The sequence below is a fragment of the Gouania willdenowi genome, chromosome 10 (assembly GCF_900634775.1).
Source record: "Gouania willdenowi chromosome 10, fGouWil2.1, whole genome shotgun sequence".
Taxonomy (NCBI): domain Eukaryota; kingdom Metazoa; phylum Chordata; class Actinopteri; order Blenniiformes; family Gobiesocidae; genus Gouania; species Gouania willdenowi.
Window position 1 is genome coordinate 30867727 of NC_041053.1, and position 13821 is coordinate 30881547.

At 37.8% G+C, this 13821-nt stretch overlaps 1 protein-coding gene across 4 annotated transcripts in view; it reads left to right on the forward strand.

Moving 5' to 3' along the window:
• The window catches only part of pcdh19 (protocadherin 19), an 81006-nt gene extending 67955 nt beyond the window's left edge, over positions 1 to 13051 (forward strand). For all 4 annotated transcript variants that reach the window (XM_028459526.1, XM_028459528.1, XM_028459527.1 and 1 more), the window contains exon 5: positions 11045 to 13051. In XM_028459526.1, the coding sequence (XP_028315327.1) occupies positions 11045 to 11604 (560 nt within the window). In that variant the 3' untranslated portion in view covers positions 11605 to 13051. The remainder of the gene's footprint in view (positions 1 to 11044) is intronic.
• The last annotated feature ends 770 nt before the right edge of the window (positions 13052 to 13821 follow it).

Here is a 13821-nt window from a genome sequence, read left to right on the forward strand (position 1 = left end):
TGTACTTGAGTATTTTAGGTATAACTTACTTGACTTGTACTTACAATTAAAATGAAGTAACAGTGCTTCTACTAGAGTCGGATATATCAGTACTCTTTACATAAATTGTGTTTCTGTGCAGTTTTGCGAACCCTCTCCCTTTGGTAGTTGTGTGTGTGTGACGATAGGAACTAAAAGTCTTTGGAGTATTAAAAAAAAAAGAAAAACCTAGCCATTTTTGAGACTCGTCATCATTAGGGAGCAGTGATGGTCGTATCCGTGTACAATAAAGTGAAAGAATCATCGGGCATTAAAAGCAGGCATGGCCATGTTTGCCATCATGATAAACAGTTTGCATCGTTTCCACTACATCAAACAGTCCGCTGGCCAGCGGTTCTGCTTTGAAAACAACAACTCTGTGTTCAGTGATGACAAAGTGATTTATAAAACAGCAGCGCAATGGTTTATTTTTCTTCTCGCTGCTGTTACACAGCTGTTAAACAGATGCTGTTTGTACCAATTTAGAAGCTAGTGTATTGTTTGTCAACACCACTTTGGTAAATCATTCTTTACACAAGGACCTGTTACAGAACGCCGCCGCTCTGCAACAATATGGGGAGGAAGGAGACTCTGCTAGAAGGAAATTAAAATTGTTTTCAGCCCTTTGGAGCAGTCGTTGACCAGCTGAGACTGGGAGGAACTGGTTTCAGTTGGACTTGAAATGAAGTCAACTTGCCTAATAATTGCCATTATTTTGGAGGATACTGACAATGACATGGTGTGAGACACAGATATGTTGGACAGTGAGTTTGTTTCCTGATAAATTTGACTACTGCTAATGCGAGGAAATTAAAATGAAAAATAAAATAAAAAAAACAAACAGGGCTACATGAGGCTGTTCTTCAGCCAGCAGCTAGCAGGTTTTAATAAAGCTGCCCAGTTTGTCCCATTTACTGCACAGTTTATGCTTTACTTGGAAATCAGAAAACTGAGAAACAGATTTGGTAACACTTTACTTGAAATTTTATACATAAGTCAGACATTATGTTGTTGTTATCTGTCATTAGCATGAATAAGGTGTCATGAAGGCTGTCGTTAACCTTTGGAGCTATGTTGGCATTTAGTGGGTTAGGTGGAGGGATCTAGTGGGGTTAGCAAGGGTTAGGGTTAAAGTAGAGATGGGCAACTTCTATCACAGCAGGGGCCACAAAAATGTGATCTGATCCGAGGGCCACATGATCAACATTCATGTCAGCATCAGAATTCCTTTATTAATCCCAGAGGGAAATTGCTTTTGTTACAGCCACTTAATAAAAAAAATCACAAATAAAAGAATAAAACATTTAACAAAGACGAAAGAAAGAATAAACATTAAATAAGTGTAAGTAAAAGAAAAAGACTGTTAAAAAATAGGATGAGATACACACACATTACAGTAGTAAAAAATAAAGAAAGATTATTATGAATAATAATAATAATAAGAAGAAGAATAATAAGAATAATCATCATCATCATAATAATCGTAATAATATACAAATAAGATACAGATATTTACAACAATCAAGCTGTGAGATTACAGTGATGAATTATACAGTTTGATTCAGCATTCAGAATAATGACCAATCTGAGCATTAATACAAGCTGGAAAACACATATTTTGTATATTTTTCTGTCATTTTGTGTATTTTTTTGTCATTTTGTGTATTTTTTTGTCATTTTGTGTACTTTTGTGTGTCTTTGAAGTCCTTTTGTATATGTTGTTGTTTTTGTAGTAATGTGTGTTTCATGAATCATTTTTAGTATTGCTTTTTTTTATTTTTTATGTGTATTATGTTTTTGTTGTTACTTTTTGTACTTTTCTTTACATTTTGTGTTTCTGTAGTTTTGTGTATTATGTTGTTCTTCGTCCTTCCACCTTCATGGATTACGATTTTGTTTTAGGGGCCGCACAAAATTAGACCGAGGACCGCATGTGGCCCCCAGGCCACCAGTTGCTTATGTCTGGGTTAGGGTAACGAACGCCACTTCATGACAGCCTTCATGACACCTTGTTTATGCTAATAACAGATGTCGTGTCATAATAATGACAGCGTAATGTCAGCCTTTATGTATAAAACGTCAAGTAAAGTGTTCCCAAAGGTTTTTGGGTGAATGATTCATTTAAAGAGTAACTAAGTCCTTGCTTTCTCCTGAGCTGCCACTAGGAGATAATGGGCGGGGCTCCTGGAGCAGTTAAGACATGCCCAGTCTATATTATAAAATCTCCAACGAACAATCTATGCCAGACATAGGCAACTGGCCGCCCGGGGGCCACATGCATCCCTCGCTCTAATTTTGAGCCCCTCAAGTAAATGCACAAAACGACTTAAAAGAGCAGAAACAAGGACAAAAAACAAAAAACCAACAACAAAAAAATTAGCGAAAAATTACAAAAACACAGAAAATGAAGACACAAATGTCTCCAAAATAACAGCAAAAATACACAAATTGACTTATAACACAAAACCACAACAACAAAACGAAATGAGAGGAAAATGCGCTAAATAACTTCAAAAACACACAAGACAGAAAAATGAGAAACACACAAAACGATCACACAAAAATATACAAAACAATAAATGTCACCAAAAACACATGAAATTACAACACAAACTCATTGTTGTTCCCTGTATTAATGCTCAGAATGACTCATTATTCTAAATGCTGACATAAATGTTGATAATGTGGCCCTCACATCAGAAAATCACATTTTTGTGACCCCGCTGTGGTAGAGATTGCTCATCACGGATCTATGCTGTGTTAACTAGCTACTCATTACTCAATATACCTCTATTCACTCTTCTCTCAATCAACCTACTCACCACAGATTGTAGAGCCCACAGGTGCTGGTTTTATAAAAGGGGCGGGGCTAACAGTGCTTGTTTGTGACACAAGATGGTCCCAAAACTTCACATGATCTTGTTTTCAGCCAATAGCAAAAATCAATTGTAATTAGGGATATCCTGATACAACTTTTTCATTTCCAATATGATACCGATATTGCAGCCTTGCGTATCGGCCGATACCGATGTTGATCCGATACAATATCAGCACGAATCATACATACTTTTATTACTTATTTTGTAATGTGGAATGTTAGAAAAGGCTTGATCAGGTGATGTTACTCAAACAGAGAACAATAGTCAGCAACAGTAAGTTACTGTGTTGGAGTGTGAACCACAGTCACCTATGGATAGAAGTGCTGGAGCGGAACATTTTATTGGACAGCTTACATCAGTGATTTTAGATGCAGTCCGATAAAATCCGATATTCGTTTTCTGGCTGATATCGGACCAATATCTGTTATCACTATCGGATATCGGGACACCTCAAATAGCCAAAACAGCAGAAAATAGTGGTTTTGGGGTTTAGCTACTTTTTAAATATGTGGATGTGAGTGAAACAGCAGCACTGATGAGATGAGAGAAGGAGACAGAAGGTGGAGGAGAAGCACATAAAGGATGAAGCTGTGAGGGATGAATGTGGAGCTTTGGAAGGAGAAATGCTGGATGTGACTGAACCAGATGCTGTGGGGAGAAGGAAACAGTGGTGCTGTGCAGAGAATGATGGCTTACGCGGTGCAGTAAGGGTGCCCCTCTACTGTTTGTAAAAACAAGACCATCACACTCCATCTTGCTGCTCCCGCAGGAGCTGAGCCTCCAGGCTGATTTATGGCCTGCAGACTGAATTGGCTCGCCGGGTTGACAGCAACGCTTGGACTCTCCCTGGTGAGTAGTGTTGGAGGCTGTGCAGGCGTCCTCGGCTGCAGTCAGGACCAACTAGGTGTTAAGCCTCATTCCCGGAGTCGGGATCAGGCGGGGCCAAACCTATTAGGTCTTGCTCTGGTTTCAAAGCACACACCGACTGGACCATCACCCTCCCTCTCAGCAGGAGCCGTTTGTTCCGCGTTCCTGGGGATACTTTCATCGACGTCTCCATCACAGGCTTCATCCCGACTCTGTAGTAACAATTTTGATTTAATCAGTCTTTGCGCCATGTGACTGCCAGGATGGAAAATTATTGTGGAGAGCAATTAGAAAGCAGCCATTTCACAGTCAAAGGCACTCTACAATATCAAGATGAAAAGGAAAAAAAAAATGGGCAGCATTTTAGCAGCAAACAAAACAGTGGGAACTGACGTTTGTCCGTGTTGAAATTCTTTAACTTTTTTTTTGTTATTGAAACATTAGATGGTGTTCTTAGACAGAATGACATTCGCTGTAATGTGGTTTACCAATAAAAAAGGCTTCTTAACAGTGACATAATATAAAGACACAGATTATTTCTCCTGTCTTTATCATCAGAAGTATTTCTGTATGACAAACAGAATCAGGACATTAGTATTTACTGCTGTGGCAGCCATTCTTTGAAAAGTGATTTATTGAGCCACACTGTTCTAATTTTTTTTTTCGGGTTAATGGTCCTGTGAATCTAAACTGACTGAATGGTGTCAGACTTCAAGTCCCCAAAGCCTTAGTGGTTTTCACCTAAAATAGGAAGCGCAGAACAAAGATTTTTGTCACCTGAAGTGAAATTGACAAAGCGGCGTCTGTGCAATGTCTGCGGCCCCCATGGTTTTCAACCTTGGGGGGCGTATACGCTGCTTTAAGGAGGATAAGTATCCATGTTCTCCGTGTGTTTGCTAAACAAGAAGTAAAAATAGCTGACGCTGTCTCATACTGTTTAAATGTGTTCAATGTCTTTATTATTTTAAAGTAAAGGCTTTATTACATTTTTACAAATATTCCTTCATTCTAAAATGTGACAAATCCAACAAATATATCCACAGTTTTGCTCTCTGTTCCTAAATAGAAAAGAAAGTGTCTACGTTTATGCTACGTTTCTGGAGCTTCTCTACATAAGCGCAATGTGCCTGTGTCATCACTGTGCCAGCATAGTCGAGTGGTCTAAGGCGCCGCACTCTCCGCAAATGTCGGTTTGAATCCCACATTTGACAATTTTTTTTCTTTCATTTTAACATATTTAACACGGCAAATTCCACCTTTAAAAACACATATCTGACAAAAATAAACATTTTAGGGTTTGGGTTAGAGTTACGGTTACAGTTAGGGTTAGGGCTAAAATACAAGGGTTAGCAGGGTAGCTAAAAAATAGTCACGTGGTGCAAATATAATGTGACCTAAACTGGCCAATGAGGGGCACTGCGTATCCATAAAGTGGCGGTTTACGGATACGTTTAACGTACCCGTAGCCACGGCCAGAAAAACACTGGAGAGATGTTTTTAAAATTCTCTGTTTTTCAGTCAAACCTGATCTCATGCTAATTATATTGGGACTTTGCATTAGTATTAAATGGCACTGAGCAGAAGCTCTTTTCCTGTAGCTTCATTAGTGCAAAGAAAGTTTTTCTGACATTTTGGAAAGACGAAAGAAAATTAAGATTTTCACTAAAGGAGAGAGAGAGAGAGAGACAGAGAGAGAGAATGTGGAAGTTTATCCTTATGTCTTTAAAAGAAAGAGGAAAAGTAAATGTGGATTCTTGCAATATTTGAAAATATGTTCAATAAAATGTATTTGACAAAATAAACAAAAAATAACCAGAGGAATTCTTCAGATGTTTGCTTCTCACGCCAAATCTACGCCTTGTCTTTTTCCATCCGAGGCATTTGTTGCTTTGCCACATTAGCTACAAACAAAAAGTACCTGCAGCTGTACAACTTGAAGAGATCATTACACTTAGTGCACGGGAGTAAACTGAGCAATGTGCTTGTCAGCTTGTTGGTTTCTCACGCTGAAGCTAAAGATCTATTTAGTTGCATCTCTATGTTGAGAGGCTTTTGTCTGATTGAGAGTAAGAAACGAGACTGAATCAGGTGTTGCGGGCTACAGATTTGAAATGAGAAGGCAGAAAAATGTGTGGGTTTTTCCTCCCTGTGCTGATGCAAAGTAGAGACGAGTCCAGGTAACTTTGAACAAGAAAACATGGATAAATATTAAATATGGGCTTCATTTGAATGGCAGGTGGCATTAAGTGGCATTATGTGTTCCTGTCTAGCGCTGTGCAATATAGGTGTGAACAGATTCGAGCTATTTATGAGTTTCTTCTGCTCCTAAACCAGTGTTTTTCAACCTTGGGATCGAGACCCCATAAGGGTTGCCTGAAGTGTCGAATTAATAAAAAACATTTTTAAAATGACTGATTAAAAATGTATTTTTTTAATGTTTTAATTATTATTCTGTTACAAATTAAAATAGCACACTGTATTAAACAACTGTATTATATACTGTACTTTCACTTTGTGAATATACATGTAGTTATTAATAAATATGATAATCAATGCAGTATAAAAATATCTAACCTTGCACAACTTGTTACATTGGGGTCACGATCCAAAAAAGATTGGGAACCACTGCCTTAAACCTTGATTTCAAATATGAAAATGAAATATTTCTGTATTATTAGACTGTATAACTGTCTTAAATAATCATTACTAAATATTTTTGTCCCATTCAGTAAATATAAAGAACTAAATCTGATCAGAAAAATCTGATAAATTAGATCCTAAAGTCTTCCTGTCTGTATTCCAAGGGAAACTGAATGAAAAGCCTGTTTTTCTGCTGGTTTTGATTGGTGCATTCATTTTTCTCTATTTATTATTTTTTTTCCTGACTTTAAGAAGCCATGAATTTATCTCTTCTCAATCAAATCTGCTCACTTTGTGTCCTCAAAAAGGGGGAAACTACATTTTCTTGTCAAAGGTCATTGTCTCATCACTCTTTTATTTCTAATTTCATCTTTTTAATTTTTTTGTGTATTTCTGAAAGCAACATCTGCGTTTCACGGAGCTCAGCGCAGAGGCAGGATGTGTGACTGTTAATAGCACTTGGCTTTCAAAACAATGTCATTTTACAACCCAGTTGCTCTCCCATAGACCCCTGAAGGAAAGGGGGGGAAAAATGGCATTCGCAGCATATGTATCCACTGCTAAGTAGAGAGCATAAAACTTTGATTTTCTTTGTGCTCGGAGGCTTTTTATGCCTGCTGTAGGCTAAAGAAAAAAAAAAAGTGTTTAGAGGAAATTGCTTTCATTACCAAGATGCTTGTACATTTTTAATCTGTGGCTTTGGAGGAAAAAAAAAAAATCTCCATTGTTAAACATGCCAGGCAAAATTTTCAGATAACTAAATATAGAGCAGAGATTCATGTTTCTACTACTACTGAATGCTTGTCGAAGGTAAGAAGCTTTAAAAAAAAAAAAGCTTTGAAATCTACTTGTTGGTATAATCTCTGACAGGATGATGAAGCGCTATCGCCAGCAATCAACCGTAACAAAAAAAAAAAAGTCAATTCAAAAAGCATGTAGGATTAAAATGATACATAAAATTTGAATTGGCTATGAAGGTTAAAAGACTTACTGTGGTTGACCTCGTCTTGTAACCTACTTATCTTTTTACAATGCTGACAAATGTTAGTTGTGCCTAGAAAACAGTTTTTTCGGTTCATTATTGGGCCTATTCCAACTAATCTGGAGAATTTTGCCTTTTCGATTTTAGCCTTGACCATCTAATGTACAGTATGCAAGGCTACAGTGACAAACTCCGCATTAATCAGACTTTCATCCAACATGTTTTTAAAAGCGTGTTCATTTATCTGCTGGTTGTATTTTTTTTTTTTTTACGTTTTGAATTTATTAAACCTTTTTTTAAGGTGATATTTTGCATCATAGTCGATACCAACCTACCAACATTCTTAAAGCTGTTTCCCCACGGTATTTTTTAATCAGATAAAGTCATAGTGTAGGCGTCATCGATCAATGAATCAACATAATTTACTCCAAAAAGAAAGGAAAAAGGTTGAAATTGTCGCTTGAAGCTTTGTTTTGGTCTCCACTGCCCATTAGCTTCCACCATGGTGGTTGTTAATCTCCCTGGGGTCCACACGCACAAAAAAAAAAATCAAGATTCTAGTACATGTACGAACAGAAATTAATGCAGACAGATAAAAATATACAGAAACATTACATTAAAATGTACATCAAGACAAATGTTCATTACACCAACAAATAAATGTAAAAAAACATTAAATTATATACATTAAGATTGGTAAAAATATGATTTTGAAGCATTTTTGAATATGCGTGAAGTTGACTAGCTTTCAGGTCGGTTTTTCAGGTAAAAACTCTTCTATGCACCTGTGTCTACGACTCCACATCCCACAATGCAATGCAGTAAAACGAACTTTCAAGGACATGATCTTTGATTTATTGATCTATGAGGCCTATGCTAAGAATTTTTTTGATAAAAGATTTTCATATCCACATTGCACACTAAACAAGCTTTTCCCATACACTGTAAATCCAAATAAGTTACCAGAACTAAAAAAAATGAAGCCAATCGATTGCCTCAACTTTTTTAATTTGATTAACTTAAAAATCACAATTTTCCAGAACTTAAAAGGTTAGATGACTGCCTTCTTGTACTTTTTGATAACAGTTAAATTAAAGTGCTATATGAATTAAGTTTATTTTTTAGATAAGCCTTATTTGAAACATTAGAAATAACAGGACTTTATAATTCTTAGCATGTAGTTACTTAATTATATTAAGTTGTACTTGAGTTGTGTTTTTAAGTTGCGCTTACTTGTAATAAACCAATATGGTTCAATTTACTCGAAAAATATTAGTTAAAGTAACTCACAAAGGAAGAACATGTTACACCAACATGACATAATTAAGTTAGTAGAATTTTTTTTCTATAACTTTGAATATAAACTACTTAATCTATTTAACTACTTTGAACCTTTGGGTTTACAGTTTATATATGCATCTGCATTGTATGTAAGTTTTTGTAATGAACAAGTTTTTTGCTATTCATGATCCCAGCTTCAATACGAGACAATGCATGCTGACGTCCATTAACCACTCTTTCATTCCGTCAACGTGCTCTAGCTATCCATCAGTTCCATCAGTTTGCACTATATGAGAGACATGTGACACATCTGCCCCTGAAAAGCCTCATCTCCAATCTTTAAATATCGACCCCCAGGGCCTGAGCTGAGGTTCCTCTCACGAGTGCTGAAAAGAAGGGAGAGAAACAGATCATTAGTGATTTTAATTAGGTGATCTGTCAAGCTGTGATTGCCAGATGTAAGTGTATGCATTTGGGTCGATCTTAATCCCTCGCACAATCCTTTTCTTGTCACCTTGGGCTCGTAGAAAGGAGGATGTGAAATAAGGGAAAGCACAAAAAATATGTCACTCTATCAGTGCTGCATGTTTCTTTTTAAATTAATGCTAAGTTCATTAACATAAAAGGATCTTGAAAAATGGATACTTGTGTTTTCACTTTTCTTTTTACTGTAAATCAGCTATAAATGTTTAGTTCTTTTCATGTGCGCACAAAAAAGGGACTAATTCATGATTGTGAAAGCCAAGAAAGCTGTGTTGCACTATTAGCTCACAAAAAAAGCATTTATGAATTAATCACAAACAAAAACAAAAAAATGCAGATTTACTGATTTCCATTCTTGAAAGTCCTTTTTTTTCCCGACACAACAAAGTACAGAGGAGCGCAGTTATACAGACGCAGACAAATCTTCCTTTCACTCAAGCGTTAAACATCATTACATATTTATAACTCGGCGCCAGATGACAGAGAGAAAAAGACAGAGATATGAACCAGGCTGCAACACCGCAACTTGTCTGCTGTCTTTTCCGAGTAATATCGTGTTGCACTGTTTAGACCTGCCTCTCATCTGATTAGACTGAACAAAACCCAGCGACAATAGAGTTGCAAATGGACTTTCACAATGCGCTATTTAATTGTCATCTTTGAAGTCTATTAAAGATAAAGCTAATGTAGCTAGTGGTGTTAGCAAGTTGGTTAATAAAAAAAATTAAAAAAAAGTTTCTATGGAATCGCATATTTTGACTGTCTTGCCCTAATAATGGGTTTTAAATATGAGGATCAAGCAAATATGTCCACCTGAGGAACTTTGTAAAAAATGTAAGCATAGTTACTGAGGATGTTACAATATCTAAATCTCACGGTTCAGTATAATTACAGTAGTTACCTCACGGTACAATAATTATTGCACCGTGCAGCAGGAGAGCTCACGGTTTGTTCACTGTTTGGACTGTATTTATTGTCATACTTTTAGATTCATGACATCAGAAAGATAATACTGCCTCCTAACAGATACAATTTCCTTAGCTAAAGTGCAATTAATCTAATGGAGTCAGGAACACTCTTAAAGGCAATACAGGTATAGAAACAGTCTACTAACAATAAATTAAATAATGAAAGAAAAAAAACAACTAAGGAAATCAAAGTAGTGCCTTATTGTGTGTTTAGATTAATTTCAGGTTTTTCTAGAGAAAGATGAACAAGTCAGGAGTATTCTCCGAGCATTTCAAGGATCCACTAACCTCTTAACCTCTTGTCAACAACAGAAAACTGCCGTAACTGAGCAACGTGTCTTGTTATTTCTTGAGCCCTTGAGCCGTTATGAGGGAGCTTGGTTGTAAATGCTTCCTTTACAGTTTTTTGACCAGACTGGATTGTTTGTTTGACACAATCCTTATGTTCTTCTGGATGCCGGGTTGTTAAGTGGCTTTTCATGTTGCTCATATTTCCGGAAGCGTAGCACACGGTACACTAGCAGTGTTTGCAAATTGTCCACCTTTCCTTCTTTATGGTTTCTTGATGCGGTGAAACCACAATGTTTCCACACCTCTGACTTGTAGACTTGAATTATGCACAGGTTATACAAACTCTTTAGTTTCTAGCTTGCTCTGCTGGCTGCCGCCATCCGCCATGTTTGCTTTCCCCTCTGACCTCGCACTGTTGCACACCATTGGCTCAACCATTATGGTACTTGTAGTTTACTCTGAAACAGTCCGCTACTGCCAACACAAAACTTATTTTTTTTAGCGCAACGGCTCATTATTTTATACTTTGACATAGCCACAACGACATCGAGGCACTTGTAATACCGCAGTGTTGTGTTCCTGATTGTTACTTTTAAAGACTAAGCTAACCTTTCCTTTTTTCTCACTATTTACAGATCCCAGTGAGGGCTTTCACTGCCAGGACGAGTGTCGAATCCTCGGCCATTCCGACCGCTGCTGGATGCCTCGTGTTCCCGTCCCGGCACGTGCCAAGTCACCAGAGCACGCTCACAATGTCATTGCTTTGTCAATCGAGGCCACGACAGTTGATGTGCCACACTATGAGGATGGCACTACCAAGAGGACTTTTGCCACCTTTGGCAAAGATGGCTCAGAAGATGTGGAGCGAGGAGAGATGAAAGGAAAGTGGACTCAAGAGTCTCAGGTGTGTAGCCCCAAGGCCAATGGAGGGGCTGTGCGTGAAGCTGGCAACGGGTGCGAGGCAGCGAGCCCCCTCACTTCCCCTGTGCACCTGAAGAGCCCCATATCCAAGCCTACATCTGCCTACAACACACTAAAATGCCGCGACGCAGAGCGGATTGCCAACCACAGCCTGCTGCGACAGCCGGAGGGGAAGGACAGTGAGCCGGCTGTCAGGGAGATCAACATGCTTCTCCATGATGGCCGAGACAAGGAGTCTCCCAGCAGCAAGCGCCTGAAGGACATTGTGCTTTAGCAAGCTCCCCCTCTGACACACTACGCCATGCATACACACGTATGGTGTAAACACACACATATATAGTCTGCAATAGCTGTGTTTACTCAAAGGAAAGGTCCAGCTGTGGAAGTAGAGAGACACACCCATTTGCAGTACACAGGAACACAAGAACCAGCATGGGGCGGACAATCGATGAACTGTCACGTGCTGCTCCTAGCTGCTCTTAGCCCAGGTAGTGGGTGTGGCTTTGAAGTAGTCACAGTAATTTTTTCCTTGTTTTGCTTTTTTGTTTGGTTCTCATTGTATTGGTCAGAAAACGAGTGGACAGGCTGGTTACTGCCGATCTAAAGGACACGGTCAGCTGGGATCTTCAGCCCTCGAGCCAAAGCCGGACACTCCTTGTTTGGACATCTGAGGTGCCAGTTCTCACGTACAGTTATGCCTTTTGAACTACTTTTGTATCACAAACTGACATTTGCCTTGTTTTGGTTTTTCCAGCTGCCAAAACCACCCTTTGTTTCTTTGTATAGTGAGCTCTGTCAATGACAGACACGCAGAATTTATTAGAAAAATATTGGTCAAATCCCTACAACTGATTGCAGTGCAGTCAGGAGGAGAAACGAGAGGTTTGTCAGTCTCATTTGATCCTCTTTCCCCAAACTAATTGGGAAAATCTCTGCATATCCCCGAGGACATCCTAGTGTCATCTGACTGTGAGATCCTTACAGTATTTAAATTTGATCACAAATGGCGTTAAATGAACTGTTGCTATCTGAACACTGGGAATGGGACATACAGATAAGCTTTATGAAAAAAGGGACTTACTGCTTTCCAAACCTCCATTTGCTCATCCTTGATTGTAGCCAGTGCAGCACAAATTAGACCCGTTGTGCTTTGGTTCTTGTACTTTTTTCAAATTTTGACTATGGGGCTAGGATAGAAGGGATCGTCACTCATGTCTTGCTATGTGAAACTCTGTATAAGGTTTATTATTATTATCATTTTGAATAACCTGTTGTTAAGTGACAATCCCTTTAATGTTTTTGTTTCCAGAGAAAAAAAGTAAATAAACATTGGTGTTCAACTGAAGCTACGGTAGCGTTTGTTACACAAACACAAAAATAAAAAAAACATATATGCCAAAATATATTTTATAAATAATTTAAAAATGTATAATGAGAATATTTAATGCCGTGTCGTTATTTTATGAGTAAGTTATACTTGAAATTAACTTGCGTTTGGTCATTTGTCCTTTTGCTTTTATATTGATTTTTTTTTTTTTTTTTTTTTTTTTTCAAATTATCTTGGATTAATTTTTGTGATTCCTGGCAACTGTTGACTTGCAGTCTACCTTGTTGTAAAGAGTTTCTTATTGGTCAGTTCTTGTGCCATCCAGTTTCTGTGTGGGCTATTAGAAAATGTTAAAAAAAAAAAAAAAAAAGACAAAAAAACAAATAAAAACAAAGATTAAAAAAGCAATTTCAGCACCGACATTAGTGTGTGAGTTCGATGAGCTTAGAGTGAGATAGCAAAAAAAAAAAAGGATGCAAATAAAACTATAAGGAGTGCAGGTTGATGTGCAGTAGCTAAGGTTAAAAAGACAGGTTCATCTTTGTAATAGATCAGCACTTCCCTATTTCACCCTATCAAATTCAAAACAGTTTTTTTCAGCTCCAATTGAAGGCATTCTGATGTGCAGACAAGCTTTACTCAGCATTGCTGTCACCGTACCATCTGTGCTCAGCTGATCTCAAAGATGAGGCTGAGTGTACGGAGGTAGCTATGGGCTCTCCCCGTCCGGACAAGCACCTCACCACAGGCCTGAGCGGAACCATGTACACATGAACTAAAAGCTTTTTGAAGAACCGTGATGCACATCAGCACTGTGGTTTTCAGTTGCTTTGCAGTGAATTATGTACAATGTGAGAAAAATTTGAATGAAAATGGACAAATTGCACACAAAAAACTAGATCGTGTAGCTGAATGTTTTTGCTGGTCTCACCCATGGCTTCTGGCAACATGAAAATCAGAATATTCACTGAATGTATACAGCAGCTTATAAATAAACTACTAAATGTTCTGTGCTTTGTTTCCTTGTATTCACTTTTCTTTTTTTTTTTTTTACCAAAAGGGTAATTACACGGCCCACAGTACATGAACAATAATCAATAAATAATATATATTGTCCTTTCATAAACATTCAGTTCTGCCATAAACTGAGCACTGTTTGCTAAA